The sequence below is a fragment of the Tachysurus vachellii genome, chromosome 16 (genome assembly GCF_030014155.1).
Source record: "Tachysurus vachellii isolate PV-2020 chromosome 16, HZAU_Pvac_v1, whole genome shotgun sequence".
In the NCBI taxonomy this organism is placed as follows: Eukaryota; Metazoa; Chordata; class Actinopteri; order Siluriformes; family Bagridae; genus Tachysurus; species Tachysurus vachellii.
The window spans coordinates 20,319,549-20,344,695 of NC_083475.1; the positions used below are offsets into that span (position 1 = coordinate 20,319,549).

The window sequence follows — 25,147 nt, forward strand, 5'->3', positions numbered from 1 at the left end:
AGAACAAAAGAAAGGGGGAAAAAAACCCAGGAGAGAACCGTTGGCGTGACCAGTGTGAGCATGTTGGAAAAAAAAAAAGGGAAGGGGAAATCTGAACACTAATTGACAGGTGGGTCAGACGTTGGCTGTCCTTGAGCCGTAATGTCTTTACGGTGTGTGTCTGGGTGTGAGGGAGTGGTCCTGACCCCTTCGGCGCTGGCTTTGAACTCGCACCGGCGTGCTTCTCATCTGCTCCTGAGCGCGTGCACCAGGGGCCCTTAACCGAAGCCATGCAGCCATAAACGTTACAATGAGACATCACTTGTCTGAAAAAAAAACACACTTTTATGGAGTTATGAAGTAGTCGTATTAATCGACATGAAAGAGCTCGGGTTTATGATTAACCTTAAAAAACATCCTCGGTTCATCCGAACGCCAAGTCGTGTGCACGGATCCTGAGATGTTCCTATTGTACATTGTTCATGCATCTTCAGATAAAGACTCAGTACAAAGGAGGAAAGGATCTGCGGCAGATTGGAGCTGGTTCTGATCTTCAGTTGGACGTGTGACACGGTGTTAATGTGTCGCTGAAATCTGGCACAAACACAAACGTACACACGCACACCGAGAGAACGCGTGGAGGGCCTGCTTCTTTCATGCCGTGTTTGCGTTGGGGCGTATGTGTGTGTGTGTGTGTGTGTGTGTATGCACCTGGCATGCTACAGGTAGACAGGTGCTGCTGCAGGTTTGCGTAGCTGCAATTCTATCAGTATTTGCAGAAGGATTATGGAACTTCAGCCATGAAGAATACATGGCATTACTGGCTCTGGCACGTGCCTCGCTTGTTATCCTTCTCTTTTCAGTGCATTAAGCTGTGCCCTTATTGTGATTTTACAGTAAGGTCCTGCTTTCCTGTTTGAAGTGTGTGTGTGTGTGTGCTTTTGTGTGTGTGTGTGTGTGCAGATCCTTACGTACAGGGGAGCAGCAGTGTGTCTCTAAGCGTGAGGCATTTTCCATGCAGACAAGTGGACATCGGGAGTGGAACTCCAGGGGTAAGCCTCACAAACAAACACAAATACACACAAATACACACACACACACACACACACACACACACATAAGAGAGGTGAGGAATCCTTTTGTAAATACAACTTTATGACCGTCATCCCTGCAAAGCTAACTGATTGCAAGTAAATGGGGAATTCTGGATGCTGTTGGACGGCAGGTGTGTGTGTGTGTGTGTGTGTTGTGTTTGTGTGTGGTTAATCATTCATTGGGGGAAGGGGAGGGAACAAGGGTGAGGCCACCATAGACAAGAGGTTAAATATCAGAGTTGTAGTTTCTAACACACTCCAGAACTCCGGAGTGAGAGGTTTTAATTCAGTTTTTTTTTCATTGTAGAGATTAAGGCAGGGGAGAAAGGGCACGGCTCTGAGGCTAAACGGTAGCAGCAAGCGGTAAAATCCTGAGCAATAGACGCACCTGCAGGTGCACAAGTGTGTTAAAAGCGTTATTGATCTTTCTCTATTAAGTCTTTGAGAATTTAGCGGCCGGTGAGCTGCCGTCATTTCGGCTTCGGCACAATGGAGGTTCCTGGGGGCCGATTATACTGGGAGCTGCTTCCTGCAGAGATGCTATTGTGCTAAACAGATCACACACACACACACACACACACACACACACACACACACCTCATGATCATTAAAGGTGATCTGTCATAAGTGTTTTTTTTTGTGTGTGTGTGTGTGTGTGTGTGTGTGTGTGTGTGTGTGTGTGTGTTTGCACCACAAGCTTAGCGATGCTGAAGATATCTCCAGATCTTCCTCATGGTCTCTCAGCTGTGGTTCGAGTGAACACACGCCCTGTGAAGAACAAGGTGCACAAAAGCTTTGTAGAAAACAATCACCACATCACTATAATTCACATATGTTTGTTGGATTAAGAATAAAAAACTTCTAGATTCTGATAGAGCAGCTATGTTGTTGTTACTGTAGGTACTGTAACTTGCACAGGGACTGTATCACTGTGTTACCGTGCTGTTGACTATTTTCCTAAGACCGTTTCACATACACATACACACATACACACATACACACATACACACACACAACTACACACACACACATACATGCACACATAATCAAGCACATACTCACATACACATACACACACATAATCAAGCACATACTCACATACACATACACACACATAATCAAGCACATACTCACATACACATACACACACAAATATACACACACATACACAAACACACACATTCCCACAGACACACACACAATCAAACACATACTCGCACACACATATACACACACACACACACACACACACATAATCAAACACATACTCACACAAACATACACACACATATAATTCCCACAGTCACAGACACACACACACAATCAAACACATACTCGCACACACATACACACACAAATTCCCACAGACACAGACACACACACAATCAAACACATACTCGCACACACATACACACACACAAATAATAAAACACATACTCACACACATACACACACACACAATCAAACACATACTCACACACATACACACACACATACACAAACACACATTCCCACAGACATACACACACATACACACACAAATAATCAAACACATACTCACAGACATACAGTACACACACACACACACACACATTCCCACAGACACACGCATATACACACACAAATAATCAAACACATACACACACACACACATACACAAACACACACACATTCCCACAGACACACACACACATACACACATATACAAACACACACACATTCCCACAGACATACACACACATACACACACAAATATTCAAACACATACTCACAGACATACAGTACACACACACACACACACATTCCCACAGACACACGCATATACACACACAAATAATCAAACACATACACACACACACACACACACATACACAAACACACACACATTCCCACACACACACACACACATATACACACACACATAATCAAACACATACTCACACAAACATACACACACATATAATTCCCACAGACACAGACACACACACACAATCAAACACATACTCGCACACACATACACACACAAATTCCCACAGACACAGACACACACACAATCAAACACATACTCGCACACACACATACACACACACAAATAATAAAACACATACTCACACACATACACACACACATAATCAAACACATACTCACACACATACACACACACATACACAAACACACATTCCCACAGACATACACACACATACACACACAAATAATCAAACACATACTCACAGACATACAGTACACACACACACACACACACACATTCCCACAGACACACGCATATACACACAAATAATCAAACACACACACACACACATACACAAACACACACACACATTCCCACAGACACACACACACATACACACATATACACATACCAATAAAACATTTACTTTGTAAACATCAGGAATTGAAGGACACTGATCATGTGCTTCTATTTGATCACATGACCTTTCCCGCCTTTTTTTGATACTCAGGATTCAGTGTTAACTGAAGTAGGAGCAGTGTGAAAGGAGTAGGAGTAGGAGTAGGAAGTAGGAGCAGTGTGAAACCTCTAACTACATAAACCATGTTTACTAGGACTAGGGGACTAGTTCATGTATTGACTGTTTCTCGGTCTAAACCAGGACCCAGAATGTGAGCAGTGCTCTGTTTTCACGTCAGGAGACCACATAGAGAAACAAATTTAAATTTAAACATCCTTCAGAAGACACTCAGCTACCTACTCTATTAGCGGTAACAATGGCAGAGCGAGGAAACAAAAGCTTTGTTACAATTCTATATCCCATTAAGAAACCACAAACACAAACCCTAATAAGGAAATCCTCCGGAACTTTCTCAGTAGTTACATTCTCATTCAGCAACGACATTTTGGAGTAAAGTTTTTACACAGAGAAATAGTCAGAATGACGTAACCCTCATTCGATATATAACGTTGAACTGTTAATCAAAGAATGTCATCAACTTTTTATCCCATTACAGTTACATTTCCCGATAAGAAACGTCTACTAAACCACTTCTTTCCAGATTTAAACACATCCCAACATCAGACTATTTATTTTTGTTTCGTAAGATAAAAACGTAATTTTGTTAAAATAAAGTGTAAAATCCTCTGTCCTGAAAGTGCTGGAACAAATAAAACTAGATTTGTAAAGTTTGTCGTGACAAACTTTGATGTTGGCTTTGACGAGGCAAGTATTTGCAAAGGCCGGTGCTTTTTGGAGACAAGTGGACATAAGGGTTAGTGTTTCTTTTGGAGGCAAGTGGACAGAAACATAGGGTGCCAAAACATTTGGAGGCAAGTGGAGACGAGCATGTGATGTCATCTGAATACTCCTGAGGAAGTTCCCTTCATTGGGCTGTTTTGATATGTCACATGTTCATGTTGTGCTAATTTTTGATTTTCACGTGACATCACGTGACATTACGTGGCATCATCAGAATACACATGAGGAAGTTCCCCTCATTGTTCTGGAGTGTTTTGATATGTCACATGTCCATGTTGTAAAACGTTTTTTGATTTTGCATATATTGTGGGCGGGGCTGCGGGACAACCGGAATGCCAGTCAGTACACCAATTTAAAAGTTTGTTCAGAGTATCACCCTAAAGGAGCTGGTCGTTTGGTGTAGATAGTTCGAAAGCTTGCCGAGTTATAAACCTCCAAATTTTATAATGGGAGTCTATGGGAAAAAAGGCCAATTTGAGACCCGGTACCGGACGTACCGGTACTCGGATCGCTTATAAAAGTAAGCGATCCGACGTCAACAAAGGTCAGACCAGGGTCTGCAACATATCCGAATTTGGTGCATGTGGCTCGAAAGCTCTAGGCCGCATTAAATTTTATAAATTTTTGTCTAAGCTTAAATAGGAAAACAGAATGTTGGCTTCTACAAAGCGACATAATAATGTTACAGCTTTATATCAGTCTGTTCCACACCGCCGACACTGGAGACAAACGTTCCACAAACGTTAAATAACCATCTTTCCATATCCATATCAGCGTCTGAAGTGCGTATAAAAAATGTATAAATTTCACCATGTCAAAAATATATCTTTATGTTTACATTGACTATTTTTATTTATTCATGCAACCAGTATACTATACAAGTCAATGTGGCTATACGGTTACTATAAAAACAATAAGCTAAACTTAAAGAAAAGGAATCGACGTCTTCTGATTAAGAATTTTTGTCAACTGTGGTAGAGATAACATACATAAGATCATTGAGTAACTTGTGACTAATACTGACTTGTGACCCATGAACATTTTTCGACCAATCAGAACAAAGAATCATCCGGCGCTGATGGAAATGGATGAATGAATGAATCCTCACTTATCCTCTGTACTTTACTAAACAGTTGTGTGTCTGCTGGTGCTTCCCGTTAAAAATCAGTCGTCAGGGATGTTGTGCGACGGAGCGGGTCGTCACCTGGAGCCGTGAGTCTCTTCTCAGTGTTAGTGTTTGGTGTATCTCCGCCTCCGGTACACTTAAGCCCTATAATCCTCCCTGAGAGCAGATCGTCCTGCATCAGCTCCTTCTGCTCCTGTGTGGCAGAGTCACGTGTAGCAAGGACAGAAAGTCTCCATAAAGATGTGCAAAATAATAAAAAAAAAAAATCAATATTTAGACCTCTGTTTTATCTTTAAAACAAATTCCAGGGTTTGATTGATGCAGTTTTTCTATTGACTTGACCATTAAAAGCGAATGTGGTCACCTAGTGGTAAAGGAGAGTTGTAAGTTCACATCATTGTCCACCAAAGCTACCACTGCTGGTCCCCTAATCAAGGAACTTATCCCTTAATTGCTCAGCTGTATAAATGAGATAAATGTAAGATGCTCCGGATAAAAGCGTCTGCCAAATGGCGTAAATGTAAACGAATCTGATGTATGCAGATGGAGGGAGCGTGGCAGTGCTGTGGGATCTTAGACAGGTTAAAAACAAGTCATGTAGCTGCATTTTGGATCATTGCGGTAGGCAAGGCAAGGCAAGTTTATTTGTATAGCACATTTCATACACAGAGGTCATTCAAAGTGCTTTACATAGAAATTAGAAAACAATTTATGAGAGAGAGAAAAAATATGTAAAAATAAGAGACACATGATAAAATCATAATAAAAACAAAGAACAATTAAAGAAAATAAATATGATTTTAATAAAAACAGTTTAAAAAATATGTTAAAAAGAATAAAAGAGGAGTAAAAGTGATTTGGATAAAAAGTGCAGTCATTGTGAAGCAGCACAGTGCTCATTTAGTAAATGCAGAGTTAAACAGATGTGTTTTTAATCTTGATTTAAAAGTGTCTACTGTTGAAGCACATCTGATCTCTGCTGGAAGCTGATTCCAGCTATAGGTGGCGTAATAACTAAATGCTGACGCACCTTGTTTTGAGTGAACCCTTGGATTCTCTAACTGACCTGATCCTAATGATCTGAGTCGTCTGCTTTAATCCGGTTTCAAAATGTCTATCCACTTTACAGCCACGTCACGTCATACCGTAAACTAATATACACACATCAGTCTGCGTGTCATAATGATATACGTCTCCATTATAAACCTTATGAACGTCACTTGATAGTGTGGAAACATTAAATCACATCAAAATCAAATAAATTCCACAAATCAGCATCAGTACGTTTCTTTACACTGTATATTCAGAACCAAAAAGCTCTTCTTGGAGATGACCTGAAATTTTCCTAATTCATTCCTTTCACTAATTAAAAAGATTAAATCTTTAATAATGGCCAGATTTCTGATTGATTTTATACTTAGAATGTGTGTAATGCATCATAAGGGCGTTGTAGTTTTCTGATTAAAGCATCGTTAAAGTAATTATTCTCCATAAACAAATTCCAGTGATTCTTTACAGTGAAACAAATATTTAAATAAAAAAAATAATTATAATAAAAAAATAAATAAATAAATAAATAAATAAATAAATAAATAAGGACTTTAAAAATGGTTTTATTAAGTAGGCAAATGTTTGCTTAATTTCATGAATACATATGTAAAAAATAAAATATGAAAAAAGTAAGAGTAAACTTTATACAAAGATTGTAATTAAATTCTTATTTAATTTCAATCTTATTTAATTAACAACTGACACTTTTCATCTCAATGTCGACCAATAGACCTAAAGTAAAAAAAACAACAATTTTTCAATAAAATATTAAAGCTGTCTCTCAAAAATGGACCAATATATGCAAATATAAACCTCCATATAGAACATCCATAAAAAGAGTGAAAGAAATTTCTTCAAAAAAAAAAAAAAAACTAAAAATTATCTGAAATTTCATTAAATTCAGAAACATACAGTTTTGTTACTTGTAGAAAGAAATGAGAAGAAAGAACTTGGGGAAAAAAGTAAACCACACTTTCTATAGTAAGGGCGTGTAAACTTTTGCACCACTTTTTCTAACATCTCTGAATCTTGTTTGTCTTGGTGACACTTTTATTTCTTTTTTTTTTTTAAGTTTACACACACACTCCAAGGCTTTCCTCCACTTGACTCCTGTGTAACCTGGATACGAAATAAAGTAGAGGAAGACATCAATCACGGTGCTGCAGGGTTAATGTCCTGTGTAGTACACACACACACACACACACACACACACACAAACACAAACACACACATTTATCTCCATTAGACAGCCGCTTTTGCACATCTAGAAGGCATGAGCTACAATCAGCTAAGCAGAGACACACAGAGGACATGCAGGACACTATTTAACACTATTAACACTGTGTCATAAGGGTGACATTAACGTGTCGTAAATACGTCACGGACGATCACCATAAACAGTGGTGTATTGTTCTTCTGTATATGCTACATATTGTATGCAGAGTATCGATGTTAAACGTATCATTCATTGATTGCATGTCGTACAGACGTGATAAGACCTTATAATCTGCATTTATCATAACACACAAGTTACGTCTTTACAGTGTTACAAAGCGCTGACACTTGAGACTCCTTCCATAAACCTTTCATGCTCCATACAAGTCCCGATGTAAGATGTTACCATAGAAACAATGGCCTATTAGAATGAGCTCATTAATATAAACCTTCTGACCGATCAGAGATTTGTGCTGTAACCAAGGCGACTAAGACGAAAACCTAATCATGGCTTCAGAAAGGTGTTATACAGCATGACCAAAAAGTATGTCATGTCACATTAGCGACTTCTGATCTCCAACTACACACTTATGACATCATAATATACCTCAGTCCTATAACGCAGTGTTAATACGACTTATTATTTTTTTTCTGTAGTCATGGCGCGATCCAGAGGAAGTGACCTCATCAGAGACACGCGTCTCCACCTGAGCGCGCAGCCAATCGGTGAGTGAAGTTCTTCTATCAAACTAACAGTCAGACAATTACCTCCAATAAAGCTTTAAAGGAACGTCTTTTCTTTGCACCTCTTTATACCTTGCCATTTACAAGCCAAGCTGTATCTACAACAGTAAAAATAAAGCAGCAGGTTTTCTTTGTCCCAAATAACAATCTAAGACAAAAAAAGCTGGAATCAGGGAGGTGATTATCACAAACAGAGATGCTCTGTGTGAAAGAGATGTCACCAGCGTAACCTTGGAGATGGTGTGTGTGTGTGTGTGTGTGTGTGTGTGTGTGTGTGTGTGTGTGTGGTTTTTTTGGCACAATAACTCCCCTGGACCACAGAAGATGTGGTCACTCACCGGGGTCAGTGTGGGGTCGCTATGGGGTCACGCCAGCAGCCACTGGGCTTTGAAGATGACCCAAAAATAGTGGACATGAGATTACTGGGTCCTGCTAAGAGGAAGATATGTGTGTGTGTGTGTGTGTGTGTGTGTGTGTGTGTGTGTGTGTGTGTGTGTGTGTGTATGTGTGTGTTCGTGTGTGTGTTTGTGTGTGTGTTTGGTGCAAACATTATCACAGAAATCATGACACATGCTCTAAAGCAATGACATAATCTGTGACTGATGTCCTGAGTAATTCTGAACTTAATAACATACTCTCATAAAACAGTACCTCAAAGATTTAATTTAAAAACAAGAAAATAATTTACAGCCTTATTTTTATTTTTTAATTTGTAATTATTTACGTTATTGTTTAGAAGGCACAGGAACATCTCTTTCCTTTTAACTCGTTAAAAACGCTAGGATTTATAAGTACACCTGGATTTTACAATTTTGAAACCATTTTTTCTTGCTATTTGAAATAACCTAGTAGCACTAATATTAGCTAATGTATTTAGCTTGCTAGCTAACTACAATTTACTGAGCTAACTATCTAATTTGCCACAGTTGTATAAATGATTGGGATTTTAGTATCTGAGTCTTTATTTGTCATTTTCTCAGTCATTTATTTATTTATTTATAACAACCACCATTTGCCTAAAAATATACAACAATCTTCATTTGCTTAATCAAAAATATTAGCTTAACTTAAGTAGCATGATAGCTACTGGTAAACTAGCCAGCTCACAAATGGGTCATCAAAAACAATATCTAGGTTAGCTGCGTTAGCTTGGTTTCAGTGTTTGAGTCTCAAATCTGATTGTTAACAGCAGTCAAAACTTAAAACAGCACTGCAAAAAAAAATAATAATAAAAAAAAATACAATTTACCAGCTGGCAAAACCAGTTGGGAAGCTAACAGCTAGCAATTTGTCTAGCTAACTACATTGTTACAGGTAGATAGTTTAGATTTCAGTCTTGATTTGTTTCATGATTTACTCCGACAGCCAAACAGGTCAAATTATAATGTTAGCATTTTATTCAGCAAAATTAGCTAGATTAGCTAGTGACTATAGCTAACTGGTAAAATAACTTGTTATCTAATTTGTCACAGCTCAACATAAATATGATGCCAGACTTGAATTTGTAGGCATTTTCTCACCTAAGTCATTAACAGCAGCTTAAATAAAGAATAAAAATGTGACATATAAATATAATGTTACTATAACAACCAGGAATTGGGTTAATTCCTGCCTAGCTAGCAAAACACTTCTGTTCTGTGGATTAAAGAGTTTGGGTTCTGTGTTGGTTCCCTGTTTACTTGCTTTACATTGCAAACTGTGAGCATGGAATCAAGTCGTAAAGTTTATTTATTCACGTCAACAACCGGACTCGCTTTAATTAAGAGCATTTCATCAGCTTCTGATTTTAAACAGAGTCACTTCAAGCTCTGACTGTAGTTCAGGTGAAAATCATAGGTTTATATTAACGCACTTGCTCTAATACGGGAGCATTTCTATGGGAACGGCTTACGTACTGTAGGGCCTTGTATGGTGACATAATTTCCTTGAGGATTATGAGGACATGATGAAGAAACCTTGAGAGAATGAAAAGGAAACCCGTCCTCATCTGAGTGACAACGTAAATCATTTCCCTTCTACAGATTATGGTCAAAAAGTCCCCGAAATTTGATTCATGTTATAACATGAAGTCTGTGTTTAGAAGAGAGAAAGAAAGAGTAAAAGAGATGCTGAGGATGTAATGATGTAAACGAGAAGAATTGGGTTTGAAATTTTTTGAGTGAATTGCATATACAGTGATTTGAATCTGCGAGCCCTTGGCCTGGCCTTCTGTCCTCTGACCTCATCCACAATGCATTGCTGCTCTAATCCCTGCTTGCAATGCATTGCTACTGTTGCTGTTCTCCCTCTGAGTCTTTTCCCTCGTTGTCTTTAGCATTCAGCTGTAACTGAAGATGTCACAGAGGCCTATGAATGTCACCCATGGTCCAGAGCCGACAAAGGCGCGCTAAGCTGCACTGACCCTTCGGGATTGTTCCGGAAGACACCGGGCCACTGTGCGAGCAGATTAGGGGCGTGAATGAGTGAGACGGAGAAGGAGAGATTAGCCATGTTAGGTTCAGGGACACCATCATTTCATTTCAGCACTCACCCCCCCACACCGCACCACACCACAGCACAGCACCATGCCTCCGATCTTGGACCACACACTGACACTGTGGTTGTGCCGTCATTGTCTCAGCGTTTAAAGAGAGAAAAAAAAAACAGTCGCAAAAGGATCAGCAGCTATTGTCCTGTGGAAAATCCTCTATCGTTTGGACAGCGCTAAAATCCGGATACCGGCGCTTTGATTGGCACTTGACAGCACTAGCAGAAAAGGATGATGTGTTGGGAAACGGGATTCCGAAAGGGACAATCGTAGCAATGAATAATAATTGAGGAGGGATTTTCTCTTTCTTCCTCCAGCACTCTCGGCTATTCTTAAGGCTCTGGGTGGCGGGAGCGGCCTGTGTATTGGGTCATCGCCGCTCATCCCTTTCTCAAACACACAAAGAAAAGAGATACACGGCTGACCTTCTTGCTTCACTCTGGTTGACTGGTGGTGGGGATTTCCACCCAAGTAAGCAAGCTGTGTGTGTGTGTGGGGGGGGGGTCTGCTTTGCCCTTGTTGGCCTTGCAATCTCAGAAGAGGGTTATAGAGGGGAGGATTTGACTCTGCCACTCTCAGCCAAATCCAACTATCTGCCTCTTTCAGACAGAACGGTTGGTATGGTAACCTCATATGTGTGTGTGTGTGTGTGTGTGTGTGTGTGTGTGTGTGTGTGTGTTTAGGATGGTTTCTAAGCAGGTCGATGCCTTGTCTCCAGCTTTGACCATTCACTAATCAGTGTTGTGCACTGGAGGATTAGGTTGTGTTAGAACTGGAGATAGGGCCGAATGAATGGAATTGGTGCACACACACGCACACACACACACACTCACACACACTCACACACACAAACACGCACGCACGCACGCACGCACGCACACACACACACACACACACACACAGTTTGCTTGATGGCGTCCAAACATGAAACATTTTATTCACAGAAAAATATTTCCTGATCTGGAAAGAAAGAAAGAAAGAAAGAAAGAAAGAAAGAAAGAAAGAAAGAAAGAAAGATAGATAGATAGATAGATAGATAGATAGATAGATAGATAGATAGATAGATAGATAGATAGATAAATAAATAAATAAATGTTTTCTTAGCTTTCAACAGACAGCATTCAATATGAAATAATGTATAAATATTTTTTTCAAATCTTTTATGTTTTCTAAACACTCTTTTTTAAAACTCGACTATAATGTTTTTTATAAGCATTTTTCTATAAGCATTTTTTAACTTATTAGCATACTACTACATACTACTTTATACCTACTATAGAAGGTCTAAAAGCTCCTTGTCGTGTCTCATTTGCTCGATCTGAATTAAACCATCATCAGAAGGTTGCCAGGATGTTGTAGGTGATGTATGAAACCTGCACAGAGTAGAATTACAGAGACATCAGAGGAGCAGACGAGCGTAACTGAGTCCTGACTGCCAGCTCGGTCATGAAAGGAAAGCTGCTTAATGAGACATGCCTCTGTCCATTACACATCCTAATATTTACATAGACAAATGATGACAGTGGACGACATTTTGAATGAAAGCAGCAACGGGACATCGCTCGGGTTAATGGCGTGGAATGTCAAAGGAGGACTGATGGAGAAAGCTTGAGCTTTGAAATGGCTTTTGATGACTATAAACAGGATGCACCGTAAAATGCCCAATGACGTGAGTTTTATATTGAAGATGGTAACAATCAATTTTTTTTGTGATCGTAGAAATGCAAAATGCTAAATCAAGCACGATATTAAATAAATATTTCAATTCCACAAAATTGTGACGTCGTAACAACACGCATTCATTCGGAACATCAGTACAGCAATCATAAAAAGTTATTACATGTGTGTCTTCACTGGTAGGATATAAAAAAAAAACGTGCTGGTGATTTCAAGTACTTTTCCTCAAAAATAAAAATCAAGCATTTTTGGCTTGATTTATATGTTAATGCAATATTTTTTAAAAGATTTTGAGTTTTTCAAACCGAGCTTTTCGTCCTGACATTTTGTTCTTATGTTCTTAAGAAATGTCTTCATTAACTGGTTTAAATTTGCACTGGTGTTTACATAGGGTTTTATTCTCTATGGATTTAGTATGGGGAAAAAACAAACAATGTGTAACTCTATTTTATTTACATATAGCAGACATCTTTATCCAGAGCAACTTATATTTAATCTCATTTTATACAATTGAGCAATCCAGGGTTAAGGGCCTTAATCAGGGGCCAGCAGTGCCAGCATGGTGTGTTTCAATGTGAGATGTGTGTTTTTCACTCTGTTGATAATCTTACACTGAATTTTAGTGTTGAAGATAAATCTGAGCTGCTTTCATATGAACAAACATTCAGAGCATCTCAGAGAACAGAAAGGGTTTGATATCGACATTTACTTTACATTTACTGAAGATACAGTAAAGAATATTTGTGTGGGGAAAAAAAACTGTTTTGTTTTTTTGGAGCTCCTTTTTGTCATATTTTTTCACACTCACTCACCGTCTCTGTTTTTGTCTGATATCCAAAGTTTACTTTTTACCAAAATCCCTGACAACAACACGTCCTCAAAGTATTTTATTCTCAGCTATAAACATAATTTTATTATTAAGTACTTGTTTTGGGGGGCACGGTGGCTTAGTGGTTAGCACATTCGCCTCACACCTCCAGGGTTGGGGGTTCGATTCCCGCATCCACCTTGTGTGTGTGAAGTTCGCATGTTCTCCCCGTGCCTCGGGGGTTTCCTCCGGGTACTCCGGTTTCCTCCCCCGGTCCAAAGACATGCATGGTAGGTTGATTGGCATCTCTGGAAAATTGTCCGTAGTGTGTGATTGTGTGAGTGAATGAGAGAGTGTGTGTGTGCCCTGCGATGGGTTGGCACTCCGTCCAGGGTGTATCCTGCCTTGATGCCCGATGACGCCTGAGATAGGCACAGGCTCCCCATGACCCAAGATAGTTCGGATAAGCGGTAGAAGATGAATGAAGTACTTGTTTTTGTATTTATAGTTACATGTTAGTAAGTATAGATAAATGCACTACAGTCTTAAACAGCGAGACATTCCTTCACCAGTCTCTCTGTTTTTTCTATCCTGTCAGATAAATATTTACTTAAAAGTTACAGCTCAGAGACTAGCGAATAGAAATGTCATTGAGATGTCATATAAACAACTGCTCTGAATTTGAACTTCATTAAATACTTGGTTACAATAATACCAACTATCCGTTAACTCAGTGAGATCTGTTGCAACATGTTCCCAGCGAAAGTGAAAGTAGTGTCTAAATTTAAAAATGGCAGAAGTTTTTAAAGTGGAACAGAAAAAGCCACTCTGTGTTGTAAAATCGATAGGCATTTGGATGAGTAATATTGAGCCAAATTGTTAGCTAGCTAATGAACAGATATGTAACGCTTTTTAGGATGGGCAGTTCCAGGAATAGGGTGAATTGAGATGGAAGGATGAAATAAAGAAATGAAACAGTTCTTGAGAGAATGAATCCTAAGAGTTAAACATGTTGATGTGAAACATGTTTAATGTGAAAGTTTGCTCTGTTTGAACGCATCTTAAGTTTTGAAGTTTAAGAATACTATATGCCTCCTCATCTGTAACAGAAATTTAGGCTAGGTTGTAGTGCAAAAGTTATGGTTATGGTAATGATAATGATAATAATGCTATTTTATTAGAACTCTAATTATATAGTACTGACACATTCTACAGAGCATTCTGGCTCATTTTAACTGTTTATAGAAAGAAAATGATAACAAGTAATAAAAAATTGCTAATTTTGAACAACTATATGTACAAATTTAAAAGGTAACCTGACCATGTGACCATGTACACAAAGCTCCTACTGTGAAATAATTTACATTAATAGCTTGTAATAAAGAAACTGTAAAGTATCACTCTGTCCTGAAGCGTCTGAAAGTGTTATAAAGTTTTGACTTCTTCTATGTCGACAATTATAATTTTTTTTAATCTGATTGTGTTTGGACCTTCCACCGTAGGAGTCCATGTGAAAAATCTGCTATAGAAGCAAGTAGAATTAAAATGAATTAATAGAATCCTGTAATTTGCAGCTGTACTACACTCAGAGCTGTTGTTGTATAAATCATATCACCTTTCCTGCTAATTAGAATCCAGAATTCAGATTGTTTAAACAATGCATTGTGTCTTATATCTCATTTAGAGCAAAAAGTGAATGAAGGAACTTCACAAAAAGCCACTTATCTAGGAAGGCGTGAGCGAACTGCCACTGGAGCATGCAGGGGTCCGAACCAAATCAAAGACAGGAGAAGAAGGCATCACAGGAAGATGCTGGGAGAGAAAGGAGAAGAGCGGAAGTCCAAAGCACTACAAATTTACTCCAAACTGCGAGATGGAAACAACCCAAGCGAACCCAGCAAGCTGAGAAGCTGCTCCAGGTTTGAGGATTGTGAGTAAACAAGATGCTAATATGGCTAAGGCTTGGAGAAAACAAGTACCACTGAGAAACTTTAGCAATCACAAGCTGTGATATTATGTAAAAGACAGAAGAGTTGAAAGAGAGTGAACAATTAATGCTAAGTCTAAGTATAGTCCTTTATTAACCAAAGTCTTTTCTAACTAAAACAACAACACATCTGAGGAAAATGTTCATATTCTCAATGTTTTTTTGTCCCCTTCTTTTCACTGTCTATATCAAATAATTTCCAGCTTTGTGCTAGCAACAAAATTGTTAGTCCTTAACTAGAACATATTTAGCATCCACAGTTGCTTATCAACAATATTATTCTAAATATAGCTACTTAATTTGAAAGGATGCTCCAATTAAACGCATCTTAAATTTTGAAGTTTAAGAGTACTATACATCTCCTTGTCTGTAACAGAAATTTAGGCTAGCTTGTAGTGCAAAAGTTATGGTTATGGTAATGATAATGATAACGACACTATTCTATTAGTACCTGGATTATATAGTACTGACAAAGTCTACAGAGCATTCTGGCTCATTTTAACTGTTTATAGAGAGAAAATTATTATAAGTAGTAGAAAATGGATATTTTTAACCAGAAATTTAAAACATAAATGTTTTTTTTTAATTGTATTTCAATTTATATTGTAATTGTATTTGAAACATATTCATTAGCTGGAAAAGTGATTACACTATTCAGTGTACTGATAATTTGTAGTTTCTTTTATCCGTTTATAGTTACTCGACGACTCCGTTCTTGTCCATGTACACACACCTATGGTGACAAAGCTACAGTAGTTCAGCTAGTGATAGCTTGATAACCTGTTTTAGTATGAAGGATGGTCATAAAAGCATTTTTTATGAGAATGGCTTGTTTTTCTTTGGAGGTTTTGAGCTTATATTAGCATTATTAGCACTACAAATAATCTACAAGATTGTTTCTGAAGCTAAATGAAGGCTAAGTTATAATAACATTATTATATATAATGTGAAACTCGGCTCATGTCGATTTATCAGAATGGCCAAGAGTGCTTTTACTCTTTTGCTAATTTAGATCATTTAAACATTGTTAATTCTGCATCCATCTTCAATAATTAATTACTGCAGCTTGGAAAATCACTGGTAACATTTATTCTGGTGTTACTAATTACTATTTCTTCATAAATGTTTTTTATTTTTTGTACCCAAGCATTTTTTGCTCACTGTAGAAGTACCTGGCTGCACTGAGTGCTTACTGCCACTGAAAAGACTGAGATGTGGGCGGAGTCACTGGGTGTTGGGGGAGTGTCTTTAAAAAAAGAGGCCTGTGTATAAAACTTTTTTTTTTCCAGCCATATACATAATGTGTATTCTAAGACCAGGACTTAAACTATTGCCTTTTTTTAAATTAGTTTGAACCAATTTTCCGATTATTTGTAATGATAAAATTTTTTGGAATTGACTGATATTTAATTAGCTGTCAAATATAAACATCCAAAAACATTTCACACCTACTACACCAACCCAAACTCTCCCCAGCGTAATCACACACCTTCTGTTCCATTGTTTATCTTCGATCCCACAGCTTTGCACTTGATTTTTTTTTTTAATTAGCTATGCTCTGAAGTGGCGTCCTACTCTTTTTTTTTTCAAGGGTCTGACTGGTTAGTAGGATCACACACACACACATACACACTTTTTTTTGTGTGATTGGACACAGCAGAGAGCGTTTAGTGAAGGTCAAGGTGAAGGGGCGGGGCAAGGTCAGCAGAGGTCAGGGGAGGGTTTGGATGTTCTTGTGTGAACACTGGGGCACGGTAACAAAAGGCCTGATTGGGTAGGATCTCTTCAGCCCCTTAATCAAGCGAGAGAGGAGGAAGCATGCAGCTGTCGCTCACATGAAGTAGAGGAGCGGCACTTCTTTGTGGAATTTTATGTGAATAGCCATTTACGTGTTTTTTCTCGCAGAACAATTTGAATTGTCTGCACTTGGAGTAAATTCAGGCTGGAGGCTTCAGGATTCACTTTAGGGGACTAACTCTCTCTCTCTCTCTCTCTCTCTCTCTCTCTCTCTCTTTTTCTCTCTCTCTGTCCATCAGAGCACTCTGACACTCATAAACATGGCTCCTCATTAGACTCTGAAAGGCCCTAATTGGACTTAATTGGCACAGCGTCTTTCAATAATAGTGAGTAAAAAATGCAACACAGAAATAACAAGCGTCTCAGAATAGAACGTCCTCATCTTCCCCTTCATTCACTCTCGTGTCTTGACCTCTACCTGCAGAAATTACCTAAAAAAAACATCCAGGATGTTCAGGATTTCACTTATAATAAACTCCATTCATTTGAATTTTGCTCTATTTTCACTTCAGATCATTTAAATGTTTTTTTTTTCTCTTTAATTTATCCATGATGCTATTCTAGCTGTTGATTGACAGATTAAGTGGTGCTTCATGTCTATCTAGAAAAAGTGCTGCACTTTAGCTCTGTACGCTTTGCTCACACAGATCAGATCCATAACGCTTTGCCGTACCTCTGTGTCTTATGGCTGCATTGCATTCTGGGACTTTTGAGTCCATCATTTCATTGACATTGATTGTTTGAGATATAACAATAAACAATATTAATAACAATGTTGTTGTCATTAGAGCAACAAACAACCTCTAAGTTTTCAGAAGAATAACGCAAATCCGACAAATAACAAAAAAGCTACAAGATGGTTTCTGAAGCTAAATGAATGACAGATTATAATAATATTATTATATATAGCATGAAACTCGGCTCATGTCGATTCATAAGAATGGCAAAACTGACACTGACCGACACGTTTCGTCTGTGTGTGTGTGTGTGTGTGTGAGAGAGAGATAGAGAGAGAGAGAGAGAGAGAGAGAGAGAGAGAGAGAGAGAGAGTGAGAGAGAGAGAGAAGAGTGTACCTGAGCTTCCTGCCATGACTCAGAGAGAGAGAGAGAGAGAGAAGATCTATGATGAATGTCAGTGATGATTAGGAACACCTGGTGAACTGCCCCACCCTGACTGAAACACACGCGCACACACACACACACACACACACACACACACACACACACACACACACACACACACACACACACACACACACTAATGTGCACGCAGTCTGTGAGTAGAAAGTTGTTTGCTCTGCTGTTGACACATCAATTAAATGCTGGAAAGCTGAATATGTGTGTTTTGGTGTACAGTGCCTTTATGTGAGTTGTGTTTGCTGAGTTTTTAGGCACAGTGTGTGTGTGTGTGTGTGTGTGTGTGTGTTTACCATCAGAACAGAATGACTGGGCTGGGTAAACAAACAAGCCTGGCTATTGACAAGCGTAGGGTATAGAACCTGCAGGCCGCATTCAGAGCCAGAGGAAAACCGAGAGATTCTGTCAAAGACTCCATTATACGGCGTCTAAACAGCGCAGGCGTCTCCTTAAAGCCTTTATTAACGCACAATGTCGAGCAGCGGCACAGCTATAATACCACATGATTTGGGCTTTGTGAAGTTATCGCTGCGCATCGCTGCCTCGAACAGATGATTTGCCTTTTTTGTGGATTTATCAGAAGGGATCAGAGTCCAGCAACAACGTTTGTTGTGAGGGATTGTGGCCTCTCTTTAGAAGTGTGTGTGTGTGTGTGTGTGTGTGTGTGTGGCACCCAGCCAGCAGGAGGTGTGTGGTGCATGCGTGTGTCTTTGTTTGTTTTCCTCTCCTTTTCAGGGAAAGTGAAGGGGCGGAGCCACGTGCTCACCATCCAACAACACGCTTCCCTCAGAACGATTGCCAAATATTGAGTCCTCACACCATTGCCACAACCCCCCACCCCCGTACCCCTGAACCCCCTATTCGGTTAATTAGCAACCAGAAAACAGGGTGAATAATTTTTCAGTATAAACACACTTTAGATTAAGGATCTTTCAGCATGTGATAACAGCGATGTTATTATATTCGCATGAGATTTAGGACCCATAGGGCCTTTGTGGGTGCCAATAATTACGATTTCTTTAAAGACATTCTTAACAGCGATATCATGAAAATGTCTTGTTTTGTTTCGAAATGACATAAAAATACAGTGCGATACAATTTATACTTTATTAGCCGAAGTTAATGCTAGCATCTTAGCTTCATCCCTCACTTACCTAACAAAGCAGTCTTAAGCTACATTACAACTAGAAAGCTAGTTTTAATTTACTTGTAAGTATTTGCATAAATCAAACAAATGTAATTAAAATCTTTTCAGATGAAGTATTAAGAGAGCCAGCACTATTCCATTTAAGCTAGCAAGAAGAAGTTCGAGCTACGAGGTGAAAGGAGCTTCCGTGCAAGTGTGTGTTTTGTTAGCAACCAGCTAGCCAGCTAACATCACTGTTAAGGGGTTTATGATGTTAGGGTACAATTTCCTTACTTCTTTTTTGAATATTTTGGTTTACTGCCTGTGCAGAGGGGGCACGGTGGCTTAGTGGTTAGCACGTTCGCCTCACACCTCCAGGGTTGGGGGTTCGATTCCCGCCTCCGCCTTGTGTGTGTGGAGTTTGCATGTTCTCACCATGCCTCAGGGGTTTCCTCCGGGTACTCTGGTTTCCTCCCCCGATCCAAAGACATGCATGGTAGGTTGATTGGCATCTCTATAAAATTGTGTGTTTATGTGTGTCCTGCGATGGGTTGGCACTCCATCCAGGGTGTATCCTGCCTTGATGCCCGATGACGCCTGAGATAGGCACAGGCTCCCTGTGACCCAAGGTAGTTCGGATAAGCAGTAGAAATTGAGTGGGTGAGTGAGAGTGCCTGAGCAGACATCTTGGCATGGCATCATTTCCTCAACTCTGAAGGGATTTAAGGCTTTTTTTCATTAATCAGTGGGTAGAAAAGTCAGAATCTAAATTTCAGGTCAAGACGACTACACAACTGTGAATTCTCGTACCACCTGACCAGTCACTGATCACTAAGTTAGCAAGGTAGCTTTTTGCTAACGAGGATAAATAAATCTGTAATCTTAGTCTTAATCTTAGATGCCTGTAATGTGTCTAAATTATGGCTGTGATGTCGTCCCACAAATTTCTCACCAATTTGCCCAGATTTCTTTCTTCCTAGATGCCCAGCATCTCAGAAACAACATATTAACACACTGTTTAAATCAGTCCCAGTGAAGGCTGGAGGTTTTGAGTGGGCCATAATGAAAGAGAGAGAGAGAGAGAGAGAGAGAGAGAGAGAGGAAGTGCATTATGGAAAAAAAAACGACACACCCTGCATCTGTCTATCCCCTTCACCTCAGCTCATACGTATTGAGTTTAATATGTATGTTAATAAATATATCACATGTTTTGTTCACATGAGACTGTATGACGTCTACGTCACGGCCTTCACAATCGGCTTAAACATTTTCTACACATTTTTCTCTGCTTGTGTTTATAATTTTTGCATTTTCTTTTTGAGAACTAGGACACTGTGTCCATTAGGAGAACATCAGTTGGAAATTTCTGTAGATGATAACAATGTAGCTGATGAGGATGATAAGGATGATGGTGATGGTGAGGATGAGGATGAGGATGATGATCAAAAACAAAGAGAAATTTAGATGAAGTGAAAAGAAATTATGAAATAAAAATCCTCCTCCCCCCAAAAAAATCTAATAAAAAAGAAGCAAAAGAAAACAAATGAGGCATCTGTGTATCTCTGATGGTGGGATGTGGAGCAGGTCAATGACAAATCAGGGCAGATAACATTCAAAAATGAAATATGTTACAGCTTGAAAATAAAACTAGAAAGAAAGAAAGAAAGAAAGAAAGAAAGAAAGAATGTTAAAATACTTAAATAAAAAAGTAAATAAATATATAAATACTTTAAGATAAATGAAAAAGAAAGAAATATATTTAAAAAAAACTATTGAAATATATATAAATATATAACAAAATAAATAAATAAATATCAATGAAGAAAGAAAGAAAGAAAGTTAAAATACTTAAATAAAAAAGTGAATGAATATATAAATACTTTAAAATAAATGAAAAAGAAAGAAAAATATTTAAAAAACAATTGAAATATACAAAATAAATAAATAAATAAATAAATAAATATCCATGAAAGAAAGAAAGAAAGAAAGAAAGAAAGAAAGAAAGAAAGAAAGAAAGAAAGAAAGAACGTTTTTGAAAACAATTTAAAAAATAAACATTTTAAATAAGTAAATAAATAAATATCAAAGAATAAAAGAAAAGAAAAAATGAAAGAAATACATTATTTTGCTTTAGAAATAAATACATTAATAAATAAGTAAATAAATACATTTTTAAAAAAAACAAAGAAACAAACAAACAACTAACCCAAATGAATAAAGAAATAAATGAATACATGAGTGAGTGGATTTTAAATTCATTAATGATTAAATTCAGAGGATGTTTGATCAGGCGTTATTAAAATGACTAAAATAAACAGTAGACAGTAGGTCTTCATTACTGTGTGTGTGTGTATGTGTGTGTGTGTGTGTGTGTGTGTGTGTGTGTGTGTGTGTGTGTGTGTGAGATGCTGAGATAACTGCACTGGCGCGAGCACATCTTCATCATCCCATCATCTTCACCACCATCTCTCCACAGTCACCTTCACTCCCTCTTTCTGCCGTCTTGATTAACATTTTCTGCTAGGCTTCACACCAAAGAGATCAACCTGTGCACTGCGCAGGCCCAGGCTGTGTGGATGAAAAAAGAAAGAAAGAAAAAAAAAAAAAGCCATCAGCCGCTGGAATGGAATCAGATAAGGCTATCAGGCAGGAGGATTTAGCCTCACGCCTTTGTGCCCCCTCCACCCCAACCCTGCTGACCCGCCTTGGCTTCCTCCCTCAATCTCTCACTCCACTGCACCTTTTGTTCTCCTGATTTTCCAACAGAAAGCTTTCTCCAACACACACACACACACACACACACACACACACACACACACACACACACACACAGAGCGAATGGCAGGGCAGGAGTGAGATGAGAAGCAAGCTTATGATGGAAAGGGGAAGAGCTACACAAGAGACAGGAGTGTGCTAGTCAGGCACTGTTGACTTTTCCTGTGCAGCAAACACAAACAAGAAAAAACTCACGGAAAAAGGAAAATGTCACAAAATGAACGGTTAATAACGAGTACTAAATTAGCTCTTGAATCTGATTGGTCAGCAGCTCTGACAGCTGTAATTCAAATCATTTTATTACTTGTGCAATTGTTCTATCGCTTAGACGAGACGAGAAAGAATGTCTATATATATAGTAATATATATGTATATATATATGTAACTCTGAATAGGTAAAAAGTTCCTGTTCTGCTTCAGTGAACACGAACATCGAGGCTCTTGTGTAAGAGTCACACTGAATCGCTAGTGATGGAGAATTGTATGTAGGTTAATGGAGTTAGGGTGGAGTGTCAGGGCTAGAGGAAGAGCTGATCTGATCTACTGCTCCTGTCTGATAGAGAACAAGCAGGAGAGAGAGAGAGCGAGAGAGAGAGAGAGAGAAAGAGAGAGAGAGGGAGAGAGAGAGAGACATGGAGACAGACATACAGAAAGAGAGAGGGGGTGGAGATGGAGCTGGAGAAAGGGAGAGAGAGAGAGAGACAGACAGACAGACAGAGAAAGCGAGGGAGATGGAGACAGACAGACAGACAGATAGACATAGAAAGAGAGAAAGATGGAGAAGGGGGAAACAGACTGTTAGAGTGATAGACTGATAGAGGGGTGAAGATGGAGCTGGAGGGAGAGAGTGAAAATGAGAGAGGGAGAGACAGACAGACAGAGAAAGAGAGGGAGAGATGGTGACAGACAGACAGACAGATAAAGAGAGAGATTGAGAGGGGGAGACAGACAGGCAAGTAGATAGTTAGAGAGGAAGAGAGAGAGAGAGAGAGAGAAAAAGAGAGAGAATGAGACAGACAAAGAAAAAGAGATGGAGAGACAGACAGGCAAACAGAGAGACAGAGAGATGGAGAGGGAGGGTATAAATGGAAATGGAGAGAGGACTCCTTTACCCCAATCTCTCAACAGAATCCCTATATGGATCAGTGCAATGATCCGAACACATCTCTTTCTCTCTCTCTCTCTCTTTTCTCTCTCTCTTTCTCTGTCTTTTCTCCATCCCCATTGAACACGTCTGCCAGAATAGATTTCAAGCTAAATCTGTCTGCTGCTCTGGGACCGGCCGCTCAACGCCAGGTCCGGGGCTCGTCCCCAGTTATTTGCAAACAGATGTGCGTCTCGGGGCCGAGGGCTTTTTGATCAATCAAGCCTTAACAAGTTAAGTTGACTAGATTCGAATGTAGCACTTTGCATGTAAAAAGCGAGAAGGCGAGGTTTGATTAAGAGTAAGCAGATAAATGGAAGATTGAAGCGGCCCCCTGTGACCATGGAGCAGACCCACGGACCTCAGCTTTAAATCCACACTGATAGCAACTCTGTCATTGCTATTCTTCAGCCTGGCCTCATGAATGGACTCATTATTCAGTGGATTCTCTCTCTTTCACACTCTCTCTCTCTCTCTCTCTCTCTCTCTCTTTTTTTTTTTCCTCAATCGGAGTGGCAGAAGCTTAATACCAATTCGCTCTTCTACTTTCTCTTCCTTCACACCTCAATTTTTTTGTTGTTAGTTTTTTTAACGGTCGACTGTTTCCACAATCTGTCCTGGCTTTAATTTCTCCCTTTCTATCTCTCTCTCTCTCTCTCTCTCTCTCTCTCTCTCTCTCTCTCTCTCTCTCTCTCTATCTCTATATATATATATATATATATATATAAATCTATATAAATATATATATATATATATATATATATATATATAAATATATTCCTTCATTTTCTACCGCTTTATCCGAACTACCTCGGGTCACGGGGAACCTGTGCCTATATCAGGCGTCATCGGGCATCAAGGCACGATACACCCTGGACGGAGTGCCACCCTGGGCGGAGGTGGGAATCGAACCCCCAACCCTGGAGGTGTGAGGCGAACGTGCTAACCACTATATATATATATATATATAATTTTAATTATTTATTTATTCATGGAGTCAGCATTACTCTGAACCCCTGACATCTATTTACACCTACTGTATACCATGCAGCATGTTGTGAACCAATACTGTAATATTAGTTGTATATATATATATATATATATATATATATATATATATATATATATATATATATATATATATATATATATATATATATATATGTATAATTTTAATTCTGCTTTTATTTTATTTTTTAGTTTATCAGTTCATTTGGGGTTAATTTAGTTCATTCTATTATTTTAATATTCACTCTTTAAATCTTTACTTCCCTTTAAATTAAAATGTAGATATATTAAATATGATTTTATCTATCATATCTAATATATATATTTGAAATATTATTTTAGTAATATCTATTCATACAATTATTATTTTGTATTCATTTGTTGTCAGTACTAAATAAAAACGAATCTTTTTCCATTTCATTTATCCATTAATTTGTGTTAATTTAGTTATTTTTTTATTTATTTAATTGTTGATAGTAAAAATAAATAAATAAATAAATGTTATAATAATAATAATAATAATAATAATAATAATAGTAGTAATAAAAATAATTATTACTATTATTATTATTATTATTATTATTTATATAATTCTTCTTATTGTTGTTTTTCTTGAAACCAAAAATAAATAAATCTGAAACTAATAAATTATCCCCATCACCAACAATAATCATTTATTCTTATTTTGACCTTCTGTACAGTATAGTGTAATAAAATAATCTT

General features: G+C 38.4%; 1 protein-coding gene across 2 annotated transcripts in view; it reads left to right on the forward strand.

Moving 5' to 3' along the window:
• The window catches only part of LOC132859056 (uncharacterized), a 58,117-nt gene that overhangs the window by 23,860 nt on the left and 9,110 nt on the right, over positions 1–25,147 (forward strand). For both annotated transcript variants that reach the window (XM_060889630.1, XM_060889631.1), the window contains 4 exons: positions 943–1,031; positions 1,771–1,855; positions 8,352–8,420; positions 15,135–15,380. In XM_060889630.1, coding sequence (XP_060745613.1) covers positions 943–1,031; positions 1,771–1,855; positions 8,352–8,420; positions 15,135–15,380 — 489 coding nt within the window. The remainder of the gene's footprint in view (positions 1–942; positions 1,032–1,770; positions 1,856–8,351; positions 8,421–15,134; positions 15,381–25,147) is intronic.